At 40.1% G+C, this 21,106-nt stretch overlaps 1 protein-coding gene across 2 annotated transcripts in view; it reads right to left on the reverse strand.

Annotated features, from left to right (window-relative positions):
* Positions 1-906: 906 nt before the first annotated feature.
* The window catches only part of LOC129778226 (NF-kappa-B inhibitor cactus-like), a 29,031-nt gene continuing 8,831 nt past the window's right edge, over positions 907-21,106 (reverse strand). Inside the window, exons 2-5 of one of the 2 annotated variants that reach the window (XM_055784999.1) lie at positions 16,348-16,700; positions 2,513-2,601; positions 2,194-2,445; positions 907-2,038 (exon numbers count right to left, since the gene is read on the reverse strand). In XM_055784999.1, the coding sequence (XP_055640974.1) occupies positions 2,036-2,038; positions 2,194-2,445; positions 2,513-2,601; positions 16,348-16,700 (697 nt within the window). In that variant the 3' untranslated portion in view covers positions 907-2,035. The remainder of the gene's footprint in view (positions 2,039-2,193; positions 2,446-2,512; positions 2,602-16,347; positions 16,701-21,106) is intronic. The other variant, XM_055784997.1, reaches the window with a different exon arrangement.

The following is a 21,106-nucleotide window of genomic DNA, read 5'->3' on the forward strand; positions in this document are numbered from 1 at the left end:
GCGATAAAGCAGCCGAAAGTGCTGTTTCTATTCCGCATTCGATCACACGATATCGTCGATATAGTCTTTCGGAGGGTGATATCACCGTCGTGATATGATCTTCCAAACAAGGCTGATCGAACGCATGGACTACCCCAGCGATTAAATTATAAACTCTCTCATTTACTTCGATCGCCCACCTGAAATGAATGACGTAATTTTGTGGTAGCATGACGTATTCTCCATCGGAGAATGATTCAGCGAAATAACCGTTCAATACGAATATATATTTTTTGTTTCTCTTAAAATTTAAATGAGATTCTCGTTCTTTGTTACAGAGGTGATGTTATATTTGTGCAAAAATACACAAAATTTGTCAAATTTTAGACGGCAAACTTCTCGACCCTACTTATCATTCTAATCGACACATGGACCAGACCACACGTTCTACTCACCTATAGAAGGAAATGTCACGCATCAACTTTTCACCATATCTATATAACACCAGGTTACATGTGCATCTTCTGACAAAGATTAAAATAGATCAATGGGCAAAAAACATCTGGACTGGACTGGACTAAAGTAATTAATTAATTAATTAAAATAATGAAAAATGGAACACACTTTGATCGGTCGACAAAAAACATAATATGTAATTAAAAAAACAACGAAAATTGTGCGTTAGATGTTTTACTTTTTCAGGTTGTAGAAATTCGAGTTTGTATGGGAGATGAAATATTCATGCACGTTTGGTACGAATGTTTCATCATGTGATATCACTGATTAAGAGATGAATTTCAAGTTCGGAATGAAAGAATTTTTTTTACATTTTTAAGAGAACCAGCTAGAATCACTGCTTTTTGTCATCTCCAATATATTGTCCTTTCCCACTTGAAGGATATTTCTTTCGAGGAAAATTAGACTCCGTTCATAAAAATATTCTATTTTGTTTATTCGGACTCAAAACATTGATAAACATTCGTGTGACGAATGTGATGCCCTAGCGCGTGTAATTAGTGCCTTCCAGTTTTCATCAGCATTTTTGCATATAAATACGGAAAGAATAACATAACTTAAATATACGTATTATTTTAGTTTTTTTTTCAAATTAATTTTCGTTTATCATTTTCTCGATATAACTAATATTTCTACTATTAGTCTCCCAATTTCTCCTAAAACAGTGTTTTGACATCAAAGCTAGACATCAGTAATTGTTTTTTGGTTAATCCCGAAAACTAGACTACATGTCCAAAAAGTCGCGAATAATACAAAATTTCAACCAGAACAACGAACGTACGATTACTGACAATGGTGAACATCGAACTTTACGGGTTTGGGGGAACATGCATAAGATTCAGTCTCGTTTCACAATTGGTCGCGCGTGTGCAATCTCATATTTTTTAAATATTTAAGTTCGCTTTTTTCAGTAATGGAGCATGTTTTCGAGTTCCCCTCTGACTGTTACCATTGAGTGCAGGTAATCGTACAATTCGATTATAAAACACGTGGAAATAAGGCAATCATTTTGATCACAAATAAGATTGAAAAGCTAGCATATACATTACTGATGTTTGTTTTTTTTTTTGTCAACTCGTCGTACTGAAACGCTTCACGCCACATCGATGGTGGCAAGTCCGGCGAAAGTATTGCCGTACGCACTGGATCCGTACAATGATGACATCTGTGACGATAACAAGGCAACAATTATTATTAATTCGGCGTGAAGCCAATATTCGACCGTTTAGCTTTAAGTAATAGAGTATGCGGGTGTATGTGTTTAGTATTTTGAAAACGAAAGTCACACAATTAGAGATACACAAACATGATTAACGCTTAGCGCGAGAAAAGTGTTTTTCTCGTTGAGAATGAAAAGGATTTTTTTTATCTTAAAACTAGTCAACAAATGACGCGCACACCACAACCAGACTGACGACACGCATTCGATCTGTACAAAAGGAAATACACTCGGCGCCACCACCTTCGCCACCATGATGGTATGAGGCCTTATATGCAAGCAGCGCGATATCAACTAACTAATTAGCAGCGGAGGATGCGATTACTGAAGAGGAGAGAGAAGAATATAAGCGTCAATTGATTGGCTCCGAAATCGAAAGTCTTGGAAAGTTAGAGATGGTTGAAAATTTTAGCATGAGAATGTTTCGCAACTCTGCAGCTAAATAAGCAAATCGCCAATTCTAAACTCAGAATATTCACCTGATCATCCTCTTCGCTGTCGTATTCCTCACTGTCACTCTCCGGAGGACTCAATTGTTCTGCGCCACGACTTATCAGCCCTTTCAGCATATTCTGATTGTGTAGCATCGCGGCAAGCTGATATGCGGTGAGACCGGCGTATGTTGTTTGCTCCAAACGCAGTTTTGGACATTTTTCGAGCAAAAACACTGCAAGCTTCTCGTCGAACATTTCGATTGCAATATGGAGTGGTGTATAGCCGGCTTTGCCCTCCTATTGGTATTGGATAAAAGCAGAATAATGACATAGACTGTTTCTTTCAATCAGCCACAAAACTTACCCTTGAGTTGATGTCGGCTCCAGCGTTAACCAGATATCGAACAATTTCAATGTCAGACGTTTCAGCTGCTATATGAACACATCGTTTACCTGTAACAAAAAAAAACAATTGTATAATAACCACCACTCGTATTACAAAATAACTTATCTTATACGCAATTATCAATCACCCCAAATCAAGGAAAATCCGTTCCTAAACATTCAGCAGAGGTTGTTTTGCGATCAGTCATTTAAGGGCAAGCGCCCTCCTTCTCTCAGATACCGTTTATCTATTGTTGATATCGGCAAAGCCAGCACAAATCACGACAATAAAATTAAAATGCCTTGTCATCAATCAAGTTCGATTGCGGTTGAGTGTGCAAGCGCAAATTGCAGCACAAAGCTCAACGGCTATCAGTTGGCTCAAGATGCTTCGCAAATCGCGGAAATACCACTGGAATTTCCAGAATTACGTGTGCTTGTGTGTAAAAAGACAACCCCATGCGTACGCGGCGTTTGGTTTCAAATATCCACCTTTATACTTCGACCGAAGAAAACACTCATATGTAACCAACCATCATTGTGTCGCGTGTGATTAATAGGATCGATTCATTCGAATGCGGATACGTTTGACCAGTCAGGAATCTCCCAAAATTCATCATCCTTAACGATCATCGTTTCGTGGTTAAACCGTCGCTAAGGAATGTTTTATTTTTATTTCGAAATACACGTCCACCCGGTTACAAACGTGGACGGAAAAGTTGAGGCTATATATACGATTGAATATGGGTAAAATAAAACGGCAGTCAGGATATTAAAACGCTGAACTGAAACCGCTTACGAAAATAAAACTGATTGCTATGAATATTTATAAAGTCTGTGCGAAAGGCGAACAACTGCGCATTCCGTCATCGGTGAGATGTCCATGTAATGTACCATACGGCACGGTTGCCAGAGGCTTAGAAGTTTACGTTTATATTTTTTTATGTTGAAAAATGCCAGTCATTCTCGGATTCGAAGCACTCAGGATATGACGGACACTTTAGAGCTGACCAAAGATTCTCAGCTGTTACTCGGATATAGGATGACATTTGAACATTTTTTTATCATGACAGTCTTATTATTGATAGTTACTATTTTTCGATCGAAAACAATCAACCCACAGATATATGTAGAAACAATGGACAAGGCACAAACCAATAACCAATCTACCACTCCAGCAGACTTCCGGAGAGTGGTTCGGTTTGATGGTTAAACCGCTGTTATGTACATTAGAGTGCCAATGGATGTATGGGAAGTAACCTTCGAATTTTCAAAGGAAACTTGATTAAAAAATTACCCTACGCAAAAGTTAGAGTTAAAGTTTGAGTTTTTTGAAATCGGGGTTTTCAAAAAAACATTTTTGATGCCATGTCTTAGAATTGCATGAAACGTCGAGATTCACTGTTATCTCGAAAAATTGTTTTTGGTTAAAAATTAACTTTTTGGCACTTTGTCGTTTTTTGTCTGAAAAGTCGATTTTTGACGAAATGTTTTTTCCGAGATAACATAAAACCGTGACGTGCAATTTGATGACATTTGGCATACAATTTTTTTTTCGCGAAACCCCGATTTCCTTTTGCTTCTCGGGTGATTTTTCAGTTTTCAAAAAACTCAAACTTAAACGGCTGTGCGACATTAGTAAATGAAGTCCGATGGAGCAGAAATTTTGCGTAGTGTAAAATTCACCATTTTTAATCAAGTTTCCTTTGAAAATTCGAGATGGCAATTTTCATTGGCACTCTATTGTACACGGATTATGCGGGAACTATTTTATAACTCAATAGAGTTCTTAGTTGTAAAAGATGCTGGAACATGCAGCGCATTGAGGAGTTTTTATTTCATCGGAATAACATGTAACTCAAGAAGTTTAAACGAATTCGTCAAATTTCTAGGAAACCTTCCAAGGATACGTGCGAGAATTTCATGACAATCTAATATGTCTCTTTATAGGAAATGCGAAATTATAACTCGAACGAAATAACGGTTTCCAACGAAATGGAAATCCTTAGGAATACAGAATTTGTTTAGCATCACGATTATGGTAATTGGACAAACGTCGCACTCCGCGGCTCGTTCGTTAACGCACTGGGACCTCAATCAATTCCGGTAGTAACCAATCCGGAAAATGCCTCCAGGAAGTTGAAGATTCATTTGACGCCCATTGACAACATGAAAGCGTGTGATGCTAGGCCAACCTGTCGAATAACCCGGTTTAAAACAAAATCCCTTGTTCCTCCACGAGGGCAGTCCGATAAGTACTTACCATACAAAAACAAGATAAGTAAAAAAAAACTTATTCACCGTTCACCGTTTTGTAGTGGTGGTCAATTTGGATATGATTTTTTTTATAAATAACTTTGTTCTACTAGTCAAGCCCTTTCATTTGATACCCATATTGATGGGATTTTGAAAAAAAATATATATGGTGACATTTTGTGGTGGCGGACATTTTGGATTTGCATTTTACATAAATAAATGTGTTCTGCTAATCAAGTCCTTTTATTTGATACCCATATCAATGGAGTTTCAGAGAAAATATGTGATCCGCCGTTTTGTAGCGGCCGCCATCTTGGATTTACATTTTCCCTAAATAACTGTGTTCTACTAGTCAAGCCCTTTCATTTGATACCCATACTGATGGGGTTTTGGAAATACCTATATTGTTGAGGTTTTGAGAAAATATGTAATCCGCCATTTTGTAGCGGCCACCATCTTGGGTTTTCAAGATCATGCAACACGCAGTTTTATAATGACTGCAAAGATAAAGCTGTGTTCCAAATTTCAGATCAATCGGTCAACAGGAAGAAGATCAAATTTCTAATCATGTGGGACAGCGCTACAGATAAAGTTACAAAGTTACAAACGTACATACAAACGGGTGAAGCTAAATAATTCAGTTTAAAAACAAATTTTTTGGAAAAGTGGCAATTTATTTCTCAACATAGTCTCCTTTTAGCTCGATACATTGATCCAGCGATGCTCCAACTGCTTTAATTCATCTGAAAAATACGTTTTCTCGAGGTCTGCAAAGTAGGCCTCCGTGGCGGCGATGACCTCCTCATTCGATTAAAATTTCTGCTCGGAGAGTGACTTTTTTTAAGTTTGGAAACAAAAAAAGTCGCATGGGGCCAAATCTGGAGAATACGGTGAATGGAGCAGCAGGTCGTAGTGCAATTTGGCCGTGACGACGGCGGAATTTCCATTTTTTCCATTTTTCTAAAATCCGTGGACACGCCCGCTTCCACACACGGTCAAAACAAAACTACGAATCCGATTCAGCTCAAATTTTGACAGTAGCCGTTTACGAGAATGTACTACACGATAAGTAATCTCTCTTGCGATACTGACACCATCGGGCGAAGAGGCTAAGTACTTATCGGACCGCCCTCGTAATCCCGTGGAAGGCGGCTCCTACCTGATTCGTTTCGCAAAGTTTTACAAAAATCTGATGCAGAGCCACAAAGACAGTCAACAATACAGTCGTGTTCTGGACACAACCCCTATAACTTTTTTTCCCAAAAGACCTAGAGACCAAATACAAAAATCTGGTTAGAGCTTAACACAGAGAACACGGCAAGGTGTTTGAGAAACAAAAAATTCACAAACGAGAACAAATGGATTCTAGATTTCACCACTTTGGCTTGCACTGAATCCGTTCCTGTTGAACTCACATAACTTCTGTATAACTTCTATACTAATGATACTGATAATAATATGAAGTTCAAATATCTTACAGATGTGTTGTATTAATATCAAGTGTTAAAACTATCGGCTTGCAAAGAATGCTGCAAATTTCCCTAGATGATTTATCTGAATGGCTTAGGTTTGGATTTCGGAGAGGGATGAGATGGTTGTATTCTCTAAAAAACACCAGTATCCTAAATGTCACCCATCGTTCATTCGCTCCATGAGTTACAAATATCTTGAAGTTTGATTTTAATTACACACGGGGGAACCATACTACGTATCTGAACAAATAATATTAAATATCAAACTTTTTTCAAATTATCAAAAAAAAAACAAAAAAAATATAGCGCCGTTGGTCCCGAGACCATGAAAACTATACAAAGCAAATACGAAAACAAAATTGAAATTTTCTGCAATTGTAGTATTTTTTATAAAACAAGATCAGCTAATTGGCTGTAATTTGATATCAACATTCGACCTCGAGCTCTCCGAAATAATTCGATGTTACGATTGCCTGTACTACGCACGAATTATAAAATGTTCGGTGGATTCAGTGGTTTGCAACGACTCTTTAACAGAGTAGCCAGGCTGTTCGACTTTAATCTATCCCGAATGCTTCTTCGTCGAAGATTTAATTCTTTTTTTAATGATGAAATTGCCATGTGATAATTGGTTTATGTTATGACTATGTGACGACTTTTATGTAATGCAATATTCGTATTTAAAAGTAAGCTACATCATTAGGGCCTTAAAGCCCGTTGATGAATTAGCAAATAAATAAAGTCATTCGCTAACTGGACTATCTTCAACTGGACTTATCAACAACAGGGCGCCCGTTAAATGGGCTGCAAAGCAGTTATGTATCAATAATAGATGTCATCTTCAATTTGAAGTATTGCTTTTGGTGTTTTGCAGTCTAGTTAGTTAGCGAGTAAAATTCGATAATTTATTGATTTTCCGACCCAATTAACGAACGATCACTGCATAGGTGACACTTTCCTCGCTGCTTTGATGAAATCTTGCATGAAATTCGAGAGATGCATGAAATCATGCATCTGGTTTCTTCAACATGTTTACATTCGAAAGCGTTCTTGCTAATTTGTTTGATAAAACGAATTATTGCACACAATTTTGTGTTGCATACAACATTCATGGGAACGAAGTTGAAAGAAAGAATGCATAATACATGATTTATCTTCGCATCCACTTGCAAAACATATCTCTTTTATTTGTTAAATTGCTCACCACTGTTAATGTCTCAGGCGAAAAAAATGCTGGATAAATTTGCCGTCTAATGGTATATAATATAACAAGAGATAAGATTCTGCGTACTATGCATTTGAAAATGCATATTAACATTACGTTTTTCGTAGAGTGACCCCTCTATATACAAATGAAAAAGGTAGTCCTACCTCAAAATTCTACAAAAAAAATTTTTTCACTGGCATTGACATTTGCTTCCATAAACATGAAGATGGATTGTCTCGGCAAGTCATTGGCTTTAACGCAACCAATATATTTATTTATGAAAATTAGGGATTCATTGAATACTTTTATTAGTCACATTCTTTAGGGTTCTTTGGGAAGATGAGTAGAATTCAAGGAATAGTTGTTGAAAAACAAATCGTTTTCCGGATTTTTTTCCGTTTTCTAACAGCAGGCACTTACATCTTCGCAGAATCTATGGAGCGGAGATGATCTTGGAAGATTATTATACTCTATAATCATCAAAGGGGTAAACGTTGATAGTGATTATATAAGAATGATGTTTATGTACATGTCCAGGATGTTCAGGACATAAGTTTAAACATTCCGAGCTTAATAAACATCTCTATGCTGCAAGTTTTTTGGTCAAATAGAGAATTTTAGCAATGGTGATCACATTTGCAATTACTACATGAAAAGTCCCGGGATTTTTTATGAAAACAATCGTTTTGGCCGTTTTGGGCCAAGCTGTATTTATTCCTCAACATAGTTTCCTTCAAGGGCAATACACTTGGAATCCCGAGTTTCCAACATTTCGATTTCAACTTTCAACGTCGAGAGAAGTCCACTCGATTACGATTACAACGCCAAACCGGCTGCTGAATCATCAAAACACCGCTGTTTCTGGTCAATGGTCAGCAAACGCGGCACCCATCGTTCTTCTTCTTCTTCAATGGCACTAACGTTCCTAGAGGAACTTCGCCGTCTCAACGTAGTATTACTTGCGTCATTTTTATTAGTACTTAGTTGAGATTTCTATGCCAAATAATACGCCTTGAATGCATTCTGAGTGGCAAGCTCTAGAATACGCGTGATCACAGTGCATGTCGGAGGAAATTTCTTTGACGAAAAATTCCCCTAACCAGAACGGGAATCGAACCCGAACACCCGGCATGTTAGTTATGACGCTAACCACTCGGCCACGGGAGCACCCATCGTGCGGATAGCTTTTTCATATCCAAAATGTATCCCACTCGTTCTTTTGAAATGCCTACGGCCTCATCTAACTCGTGTAACTTCACTTTACGATTGTTCAAAACGAGTCGATGCACTTGTTGTACGATCTCTGAATTCGTAGCCTCTTTTGGTCTTTCAAAGCGAGGTTCATCTGCGGTGCTTGTACGGCTCATTTTAAATTCACTTAACCACCGATAAAGTGTTGTTCTTGAAGGAGGAATAACATTCCATCAACCACTACATTGATTGTTCAGAAGTTTTCCCCATCAAAAAACTATGTTTGATCGAAATACGATATTCCTTTTTTTTCATTTTCTGTAAGAATGCTCAGGTATGCTTAAACAATTGTAGTTTGTGTACAAATAAACGAAATGTCATAAAACTTCTCACATAAGCTATGTTGTTCATTTTTAGTGACGCCTACATCGAGTCGATCTAGAGATTTCTCGATTGCTTTCCTAGGTTACCCAGTTATAACCTTTGTCGATCGGTATTGAAATTGAAGAGACACGTGGACAGTTACAAAATAATTTGTCGGCTCGATTTATTAAAAAAAGGAATTTGCTATCTCGCAGGATTGGCAGCATTTCGACGGTTCAATCTGCCGGTACCACAAGAAGTACGGTACAAATGCTCACCAGTGCCACGAGCCGTGTGCTTTTAAAGATAATCCAAAAAACTAAGCAGCCGCTCATCTGTCACGGTGGAGGTGGGCGCTAGCAAGGGAAGTCGTCGTTTAACCGTTTTCGATGGGACTAATAACATTCGCTTCTTGATCGACACCGGATCGGATGTTTCGATCCTACCTGCCACCAGAAGAGATAAGACTGAACCGCACGCAGCAAATAGTACGAACATCCCAACTTTCGACACACGTTTCCTGTATGTGGATCTTGGACTCCGCAGAAGATTTTCGTGGAACTTTCTCGTTGCAGACGTTAGTACCGCCATAATTGGAGAAATCTGGACGACTGCGCTTCTTCGGCGATTATCGCAGGTTGAATCACGTGACGGTCCCAGATCGCTATCCTGTTCCACACGTCCACGATCTACTAAACTCATTCCACGGTAAGTCAATATTCAGTACTATTGACCTTGAAAGGACTTACCATCAGATACCCGTAGAGGAAGAATATATATCAAAAACGGCCGTTATAACACCATTTGGACTGTTTGAATTTTCTAGGATGCAGTTTGGCCTGTGTAATGCAGGTCAAACATTCCAAAGATTTATGCATAAACTATTCGGCGATCTAGATTTTGTTGTCGTCTTTATTGATGATATATGCATAGCATCGTCTTCTATCGAAGAGCATCATCAGCACATGCGAATAGTGTTCGATCGGCTTCGCTCAAACGGCATGGTAATAAACCTACCTAAATGTAAATTTGCGAAATCTCGTTGGGAAGGATGGTGTAAAATCGTTACCCAGCAGGGTGGCATTAGGTTTTACTCGACCAACGACGATTAAGGACCTTCGGCGATTTCTTGCACTTGTAAATGGATACAAACAGTTTGTCCGTCAAGCGACCGATATGCAGGCAGCGCTAAGATGTCTCATCTCAAGTAACAAGAAGGATGATTCCAGAAAAAATCACTGGACCGAACCAGCATTAAAAGCGTTCGAGAGCTGTAAAAAGCACTAGCAGAAGCAACACTACTCCTAATCCAGAGAAGCCTTTGGGCCTACTCGTGGATGCTTCAAACACCGCAGCCGGAGCAGTTCTGCAGCAAATGGTCGATGGGGCTTGGCAGCCGCTAGGCTTCTATTTGGAGAAATTTCATCGAGTCAACGCAATTATTCTACTTTTGGACGGGAGTTGATAGCCATGAAGATGGCCGTAAGATACTTTAGACATCTGTTGGAGGGGCGCCGATTTACGATATTCACAGATCACAATCCTTTAAGGTGAAGGTGGAAGCTAGCCACAAATGGCTGCTACAATGGCGCTCATTTCTTTCATCTCCCTCCCTCACCCCTCGCCAGAAAATCAATAATTTTGCGAAACAGTGTGAAGAAAATGCTCGTTTTTGCACACTTCCCATCAAGTAATATCAACCAAACTTTAATCGATTACTCACAAGATATTAAATTTTCATCTGCTTTCGCACCGTATAGTGAAGAACGTCGGAAAACTCGAGCAAGTGCTCTGAAAGTTAAATTTTCGTTTTCAATCTTCAGCAATGGTTTTGTTTGTATTGGTGGAAGCATCGTTATTTTTTCGACACTGATGCCAAACAACATCATCGAAACAGCTATAAAAACCACTCAATAAAATGTTATTCCGGAGTCATAGCGTCCCATGTCATGAAAATCAATAGAATAAAATTGTGTTGATATCAATACAATTATTATTTTTACGTTTAATGGGTCTATAATGTAAGTTTTAGCAACTTTAACATTGGGTAAGAAAATTGTATTGCAGAGCTCGGAACACTGCCACGGCTGCCTATGCTTTCAAAAACAGTAAACGGAAAAGTATTAAATTCAATCTAAATGCCTCGGCCAACGAAGAGAAGGGTTAAGGCTTTCCAACGCGAATATGTGAAAACAATACGATCAACGAAGGAAAATATTAAGGAATTATCAACATCGAGTTACTATGCGGAAGAACTTGTTAATACCAAAAGAGCCCCAATTCGCATGTGTTATAAATTTGCTCATGTTACGCTCGCGTGTAATCAGAATCATATGCAAATGCACCTTCTATATATATTTATATTTGCAATTGTTCATCGGAACATATCGTTCATACATTTTACTTTAGTATTGAATTGTTATTTGTTTTTTTCAAATGTATTCAAAGACTCGTGTCAATGAAGCGCCACACAGTCTGATAAGTGAATTGATCTATTTACGTGTGCTTTGCTCTTCTCTCACAAACACTATTACCCCATTTTTACACGAGGGTTTACCTATACTACTACAATGGCTAGCTTCCACCTTCACCTTAACGCATGCCATGATTTCGAATTCTGCTTGTCGTTTACCCCACGAAGAGAAAGCGTTGCAGTACATTTCCCAGTTTACCACCAATATTAAACATATTAGTGGGAGGCACAACGTGGTTGCCGATACGCTGTCTAGAGTTGATACCATCAGTTCTCCTTCGCCGATTGATTATCGAACCATTGCGCTGGACCAAGATATCGATGCAGAACTACGGAGGTTACTCACATCGACTAGATCTTCGTTAAATCTCGAACAAGTTACCTTGCAGTCGAGTTCAAAACCCCTATACTGCGATTTCTCTGTAAATGGCTTCGCACGTCCATATGTTCCAGAACCATATCGTCGCCTGATTATGAAGCACTTCCACGACATTGCCCATCCTGGCATACGAGCAACTTATCAAGTAGATTCGTATGGCCAAGAATCAACAGAGATGTCGCCGAGCTCTTGAGGAATTGTGTAGCATGCCAGGAATCAAAAGTTCAGCGTCACATAACTGCGCCACTTGCTTCGTTTGACTTGCCTAAGTGTCGTTTCAATCATATCCACATTGATTTAGTGGGCCCACTACCACCATCTAACGTTCACGTTTACCTTCTTACCATTGTAGATCGGTTTACCAGATGGCCCGAAGCAATTCCACTGGTGGACATGACAGCATATAACGTATCAATGGCACTCTACTCTCAGTGGATCTCCCGATTTGGCTGCCCTGAATTCATCACAACGGATCAAGGCCGCCAATTTGAGTCGGAATTATTCAGCGAATTAACATCTATTCTTGGAACAAATCATACTCGAACAACACATGTTTTCGTTCGGTACGACGGTGTTAAAAAATCGCTCCAGAGGCCATACGATGGACCCTATCTTGTTATCGATCGTACAGACAAGTACATGGACGTTATGATCAATCAGAAGCAGCAAAGAATATCTATTGACCGGATCAAGCCAGCATACACTACAATCGACATCCCTTCCGATAGTTCCGGAACTAGCAAAACTATAGTTACCGCAACGGGCCACCGAGTTAGGTTCTTGGTGTAACTTGGGGGAGCCTGTGTAGATTGGCACACCCCTGGTTGCCACTCACACCAACAGAGAGAGAACTGTCAGGGAAAAAGCCAGAAGAGAAAAGTATCCCGAACGTATAGTCACGCGTCGCGTTGTTTATCTAAATATATAAAGCTAAAGTTGCCATTTTTATTCGGTTTCCGTATCCGCCCAAATCGGTCCACTACAGATTCTTGGCATATTCTCGTGATGGCCCAAGCAAGTTCAAATTTATTTTTGCTGATAAATTTGAAAAAAAATCCTGATCTAAGTGGTCGAAAATTCATAAGGAAGAGTTCATGAAAAAATGCGTGCTACCATACATAAAAACACGCACAGTTTTGGCCATATCTGACTAATTGTCATTATAGCAGAGACACTCTCCAGGTGTACCATGAGATCAGGTTGATTAACGTAGTGTACAGCCAATTTTGAGGCCACATTTTATTCTGTCACAGTTTTTCTGAGATAGAGGGTGTTTTTTTCGTGTACAGATTCTAACTGAAACAAATTTTATTTACAAAATCGTACACTTTTCGTGTCAAAGAAAACAAAACAAGTCAAATCCGATGATCCTATTTTGTAATCTTAAATTACTATATTCGATGTTAAATGCTCAAAGTCTTCGCTGTCTGTGTTGTTGTCCCCGAAATTCGTCTAAGCGAATCCAATCTTGAATGGGCCTGAGAACAATTCCTTATCGGAACCAGACTGTTACCGAATATTATTATACGCTGCGTCATCCGTCACATATCAGTCGGTTCCTCGAAAACATTGGAATCTATGCGCGTAACCTGTTCCAACAAATGTTTCGAATCCGTTTGAAGTTGTTGATGTGCTTCAAACGAATCGCCAGCGGTGGGGGGAAACCCCTTTTGTATGCATCGAAAACGCTATGACTTATCTCTTCTGGCGAACTTACGTTGTATCATACAATCTCATCTATTTTGCCCAACTTGATTCATTTCCATTCATCGTCAATTATTCATGTTGCGTTTTGCGCAACGGCGTAATGACGTTTTTCACGAGCTGTTGGCAACTCTTGCACGGCGAACTCGAGGTATCGAATAAAGCAATCTCCTCGAACCACCCCCGCCAAGAAAAACAGGTGAGTGCCACAGCGATTAGAATCAGATGATGGGGTACAGAACAGTGTGACACAGCAGGCAACCCCCCAACCGATGATAGATGGTACATATTTTTACCGTATGCACGCAACGTATTTTTAACAGCGCGCCGCGAGGGGATGAGAGACAAGAGCGTATCACGTGCTATGAGCGAAGCGAGGTAATCAAAACAAAAATAGCGAACGCTCTCCGTCGCTCGGAATCGATTTGTGTTGGTGGTGGAAATAACATTACGCCAGCAGCAGCAGTGCGATTGGATGTGAAACGGGAATATGGAAGAGAGCAACGACATTGGGGAAAAACCCAAAGCAATCAGCGCAAAGCGAAGCGAAACACAATACGATGATGATGATGATGATGCGAGAGCGTGGTGGTGTGACGGTAGGAAACGAGTTATGCAAGGCTACCAGCCAGCCAGCTATCGGGGAGGCCCCAATTATTGACCCTCTTTTTAACCAGCATGCAACCGCCGCGAAGGAGAAATTTATTTCAGACATCAGGAAAAACCCAAACATTGACTCGAGGGGAAGGAAAGCAAAATGAAACAATGGTGGTTTGCACCTTTCTCCGTGACGTGGATAAATAAATCCACGGACCGCACGGTTTCAACCGACTGGGTTTTCTATTTTTCCACTTGGTATTTTGGATGTAAATCATTGGGTACGCAACTTCGTGCTACTAATTATATAAAATGGGAAAAACTAATTTTAGCGCACGCGGATCTTTTGGTGAAAATTCCACCGCATGCTATTTTTCCACACCATCGAATTAAACACACAGCAGCCACTTTTTTTTGCAGTGGGGTACTGTGAAAGAGAAATGTTGCCAAATAAAAATCGTCATCGAGTCTGTTCTCGTTCACTTTGCGCGCTGTGTGAGAAAATTCATTCTCGTTATTCTGACGGTATTATGAAATGCGCGGCGGGTTGCGTTTTTGCTGAGCGATTTTCTATTTTTACGTCCGAATGAGAACCGAGACTTTACCATAAAAAGTCCTGTTTCCGTTCATTCATACCGATGACTGGGATATATAATAACGCTCGGCTAGCTTGTGAATGACAGGCTCATCGCATTGTTACCCAGAGATGAGATCACTGAGGATCGTCATGCGAAATTATGTTAAAGTCTTGTCCAGTTAGAATCCGTACGCGTTGCACATTTTACAGCGGCACAGTCAGTGGCCGCTGCAAGAAAGTTTTTACAGCGGTTTGTTTACAAATGTTTCCTCTTCTGGTGGTAAAAGTTTCAAATTTTTTCGTGCCGTAAGTCCGGAGTTATTCCACATGGAAGACAGAAGAAGAAAATTAATCTTGCACACCCACGTTGACAATCCAACGTGGTCGGGTGCGAAGATCGCGAAACAGTTGGATATTGCTAAAACTACCGTATGTGATGTGCTCAGACGATTCCGCGAGCGGAACAGCGTGGACCGGGCGGTTCAAAAGAAGCGTCGAAGCGGAACCTACGATCGTCAGCTGAATTGGAAGGTGTTGAGAACCGTCAGAGCAAACCCTGGACTGTCCGAACATGATATCGCTCAGAAATACGGTGCCGCTCGTAGTACCGTTCGACGAATCATTCACCGAGCTGGACTTCATTCCTACAAAGCAATCAAGCAACCAAATAGGACGATGAAGCAGAGTCTAGTGACGAAAACTCGCGCTCGTAAGTTGTATTATCAGGTACTAACGAAGTACCATGGATGCCTGCTCCAGGATGACGAAACTTATGTAAAAATGGACTTCGGCCAACTTCCGGGACAAAAATTTTATCTTTCCACGGCACGAGGCGATGTCCCCGCCAAATTCAAGTTCATGTTCATGGACAAATTTGCCAAGAAGATGATGATCTGGCAGGGTATATGCACCTGTGGTGCGAAGACGCCGGTTTTCATCACTACAAAGACCATGGATTCGAAATTGTACAAGGAAGAGTGCCTGAAGGAGCGTGTGTTGCCTTTCATAAAGGCACACAATGGTCCCGTTAAGTTTTGGCCTGACTTAGCGAGTTGCCACTATAGCCGGGAGGTTCTCCAGTGGTACCGCGACAACGGGGTGGATTTTATCGAGAAGGAGTTCAACCCACCAAACTGCCCCCAATTCCGCCCAATTGAAAAATATTGGGCGATTATGAAGCGGAAGCTAAAGAAGACCGGAAAAATGGCTCGGGACGCTGCAGGGATGACCAGATTCTGGAAAAAACTGGCCACAGAGGTCGACACTGCCGCTGTGCAACGTTTGATGGGAGGAATCACCAGAAAAGTGAGAAGTTTCATCAGAAATGAAGAAAAATAATTTTAAGGACATTTTTTTGTAAAAGTGCAAGAATATATCTTTCTTTTGGTTGATCACTCTTTTTTGTATGTCATTCTATCTCCGAGATATAAATGATTTCTTCCGTACGGATTCTAACTGGACAAGACTTTATTCCCCAGCTAATTATTGCACTGCGAAACAAAGAGCCGGCGGGCTGATTGAGAAGACTCCGCTCGGAAATTCCAACAACTTCAACTGAATGGGAGAACGGGACCGGGCAAGCTCGAACACACTTACCGTCGTAATTCCACTGTTCGAGATCTTGTGGGATTTTGATTAGCGCTTGGATAGCTGGACTGATTTTCTGCAGCTCGCTAACGCTCAATGGCGTCAGCAGATTCTTCACACAGTCGACCCTTCGGCGCAGACAGGCCAAGTGGAGAGGAGTGTTTCCTTCGACATCGCGGAGTCCCAGTTTGGCTCCCGCCGCTACCAGCTGACGGACAATTTTCGGCTGTCCTGTCAGAATCGCCAGATGAAGCGGCGTTTGGCCAAAGTCGTTCTGAATGTCAAGCCAGGGCGGGCGAGCTACGCGTAACAGCTCGGTGACGATTGCGGTTGCCTCGTGGATGATGGCTAAATGAAGGTATCTGTGGGAAGTGAAAAAAAATTAACCGTATCAGCTGCTGAAGATAGATAAATGTGGTTCTTGAAATTGTGCGGTTAGAAAATTTATTAAGTGTATTGGCATCCTCAATAAGCTCTCACTGTTCCCTAACAGATGATGTTACGAGAACTGCATGCCAGTTGCTTGAGATTTTAATGGGTATATTGAGAAATCTTCGAAAACTGGTTAAATGATGGTTAGGATGTTCAAAGCGATCAGTAACCAAAATCCATGAGTCTGAGGCTTTGGCACAGGTAATTTATCTATCTCTTCGGCTCACAGAAATATCATCCAGATTTTTCATTCGCTGTAAGGTTGTAAATCCATCGGTAATTGATAGTGCTGAGGAACTTCTTCAATTGAATTCAGTATCATGAATAGAAAAATGAATATAGAAAATTCATTTGAATAGAAAATCAATTTTCAGTCATTGGCGGTGACAACCGATTATGCATTGCTCCGTACATCAGATCAGCTTCAGATAACCGTCTTTCGGTGTACACACTACTGCAAGGAGCTGAAAGATAAACTCTATCAAACCTCGCCAGTTGGGAGTACTGCTGTTTAATGACCACCGCATTTAATGATAGTGATTGCGATTGATTCATTTTTTTTTAATATAACAATCGATTTCGTTAGCAATGGGATTTTATTCCTCAACACGACGCTGACTTTTGTTGACGTAGGACTACGTCTAACCGGAAGATATAGGGGGTGAAATGGAAATCTAGGCACTGAACAAGTAGGAAAAAATGCAAGATTTGGAACGCTTATAATTCGAGCATTTCTCAATAGATCGCAAATGTTTTTGCATCAATTGATAGGAAATATATCTACGCATCTATCATAACGAATAACATTTCATTTTTCTTGAGATAAATAATTGAATAATTGTGAAATATCAAGCATTGTCAAAATGCACTATGTGCCCATTTTTGATTGGTCCATTTTGTGCTCCTCAAATCGTACCGACCAAAACGGGCAACCAGAGCAGCAGCGAAATAGAATGAAGCACGATTGGAAAGGAAAAAGAAAAAAATGAACGAAACATTGGTCGCAGTCTCACACATGCGTAATTTTCGAGCCAGCCAGTCAGCTTAATAATCCCCGCTCCGCTGCCGTAACGATCATTCTCATTCAAACCGTACACCACATCGGTTCGCATCACAACACATCAACAAACCAACCCAAGCAGCCATGTCTGGACATGGTAAAGGAGGAAAAGTGAAGGGAAAGGCAAAATCCCGCTCGAACCGTGTTGATCTGGAGTTCCCCGCAAGGGTAGCTAGGCCGAGCGCGTTAGTACCAGTGCAGCAGTCCACCTAGCCGGCGTTATATAGTTTCGGTCGCCGAAGTGATCGAGTTTGCTGGCAAAGCTGCTCGCGACGATAAGAAAACCCGCATTCGGAACAGAACACATTCGGTTCGGTGGACATCAAGACAACAGGCAGTTGCAGCGAGTGGCGAGTGGCAAACGCAATCGCAAAACGGCATCAGGTAGCAGAAGAAAAAAGTTTGTTCTTTATACAAACTGCTTTGGTGGCAAATCCAGAACAAGGCGGCATCGAGGGCGTTCGAAATGGTTTTTTACAAAACCACGAGTACTAAGTTTTCTAAATTGGAACCATTCCCTAAAACAAGGCGCTTTTCAGGGCCATTAAACCTTCCAAAAAAGAGTTTAGGAAATACAGTTCAATGCTTTCTAAAACAATATCCAAAATAATAATAAAACACAAATTGATTTTTTCATAATTTGTTTGCCAGGATATGATGAGTATGTGAATTTGGCAGTTGTTCTGAGCTTATTGATTTTTACCAATTCTAAATTGCATCTAGATTGGAAGTACAGTAATTTACACTTATCTCGACATTTAGCTAATTGGACGGACCTGTAATACGACATATTTAGTTGGAAATTTTTGTAAACATAGAGTTCGGGGTCCAAATTATGACCCCACATTGAAAGTTGACACTGTACCATTGTCATCGCAAATGTTCAATTACAAGTTAAAATTACCTCCAATCCGATACTGAGTGGTGGTAATGCGACGTGCCATTGAATGTAATTTACTGTAAACTATGTCACATACTGGATGGGAAGGACCCTTTTTAGTCTGCATGTGAATCCAACGAGCGAACAAATCGTAATGAATGTATTTTTTTGGACTCGCCCCTCTGGGTGAGTCTGCCGATTTGTCTCTATCCTGTGAGTGTGTACCGCTAGAGTATAAAACACGCGGACCCCAAAAAAATATTTTATTTTCTTTCAAACCGTAAACCCGTGTGGTTGTACGGCATCGGCATCGTGGACGTAACAAAGGAGGACAAGTTAAGGAAAAGGCAAAGTCTCACTCGAACCGTGCAGGTCTCCAGTTCCCTGCTGGTCGCATTCACTGATTGCTCCGCAAGGGTAACTAGGCCGAACGGATTGATGCCGGAGCACCAGTATACCTAATAGCGATTATAGAGTTTCGGCCGTCGGAGTGCTCGAGTTGGCTTGCAAAGCTGCTCACGACAATAAGAAAACCCGCATCAAGAACAGAGCAGCTTCGGTTCGGTACTCATCAAGGCAACAATTAGTTTCAGTGAGTGGCAAAGTGTTTCTCCGGCACGTCGCATTAAATGTAATTTACTGAACAACATGTCACAAGCTGGATGGGAAGAAATTTTCCAACTGTGAAAGCTGTGGCGAGTGGCAAACGCAATAGCTAAACAGGAAGGTTTAACCGAAGAAGATGGGAATATCGAGTGATAACAAAAACACAACACCAAAGGTTCTTTTCAGAACCATCAACATATTCATAAAGAGTAAACAGTAAAGTAATCCATTTTTCAGGTAGATAGGTAGGTATTCACGTAGGAGAAGAAAATAAAACAATATATTTAAAATATATATTTAACAAAAGCTGTCCCCTTTGTATAGTCCTACGTCACTCCGGTTATGTCCCCGACATTACCCATCCGTCTTTTTTTATTTGCCACTTCGTTGAAATAGACCCAAAAGGAATCGTGAGTTTCGCGTGTGAGGTTTGATTCAGTTTCGTCTTTTTCTCTTCGTTTAAAAAATGTTAAAACGGCGTTGAACTGTTACTCTCGAAAGAATCGTTCAAAGATATTCTATATCCAATGTGATTTTTTGTCGGGCTGTTTCCATTTCAAGAACTCTACAATAGTCTGACATGAACCTCGAGTCCAAAAAAGTTGTTATTGGGTAATCTTCTCGTAAATAGTTGAAATGATCTCCCAATCCAGCGTTTAAGATGCTGTCGTGCGAGATAAGTTCGGTGTTCTATGTGCAGGCTGTCCTTGTCCAAATATTTTTTTATGCAGATTGGTCATTTGATAAAAAAAGATATTAATTCATACCTGGTTCATGGTCTTTAACTGATATTCATAAATCCCATCATTTGACTTTTAGTATTGTACAAAAATTGCATTGATATGTAAGGAATAAAGTCTAGTATCAACTCCCGTAAGAAAATACGTTTATCGAAGCTTGTTCAAAAAGATATTTTCCAGTCCTTCTTCAAATGCTGCAAATAGATCTGATCCTCGAGATCGTTCCAAAAACATTAACGCCATGTAACGAGTTACTACACCCAAAATTGATTTTTAGCTCATGTTTTGTCATTCCGATTTATTACATTAAATGAGCCTAAAAATAACAGAAAATGTCATGACTCTCAAATACTGGTAAGTAGTTGTATAATATATATGGTACAGCAATATAATATTAATACGAGCGAGCGAAGCAAGAGACAAATAAGCATTCCGCATACTTTGCCACATACACTGCCCAGACCTATCTATCTCTAGTTCTCCTTTATACTCACTTTCCAACTTAATTTTATAATCAGGTGCAATGTTATCACGCATTTACTCAAAAGCATCATTAGCTATGAGGATAGCGTGGTTGTGTGAAACTGCCAGCCGGTCGTGGTTCCGATCCCCGTTGAGATCGAGAAGAATTTAAGGTAATTGAACAGCACGTGCTGATTGCATAGGTAAGTGATCAGTTGTGATCAGTTGCAACATCACTGCATCCAACATCCCTGGAGGGACTTTGTTCGAATTTTTTTGGGATGAAAGATGCGTCATACAGTATATAACGCATTTTTTTATTATCATTTCACATTTGCAACATGAATAAGAAATTATCGAAAGTGATTTATTTGTAATAATCGTTGTCTTCTTTGGAACATTCTCGTGTGCATTCATTTCTTCTAGAAACTGCGAGAAAAAGTTGTTGATTAATCAAATTAGCAAACTATTCAAATTATTCTGCATTTTTCTCAATCGTTCCCTATCTTTTTTGTGGTTTTAGATTTGAAAAAAAACAAAACAGTAGATTTTCTCCAACGTGTAATAGCGCCTAAAAAACAAGAGTAT

Source organism: Toxorhynchites rutilus, chromosome 3 (genome assembly GCF_029784135.1).
Source record: "Toxorhynchites rutilus septentrionalis strain SRP chromosome 3, ASM2978413v1, whole genome shotgun sequence".
NCBI lineage: Eukaryota > Metazoa > Arthropoda > Insecta > Diptera > Culicidae > Toxorhynchites > Toxorhynchites rutilus.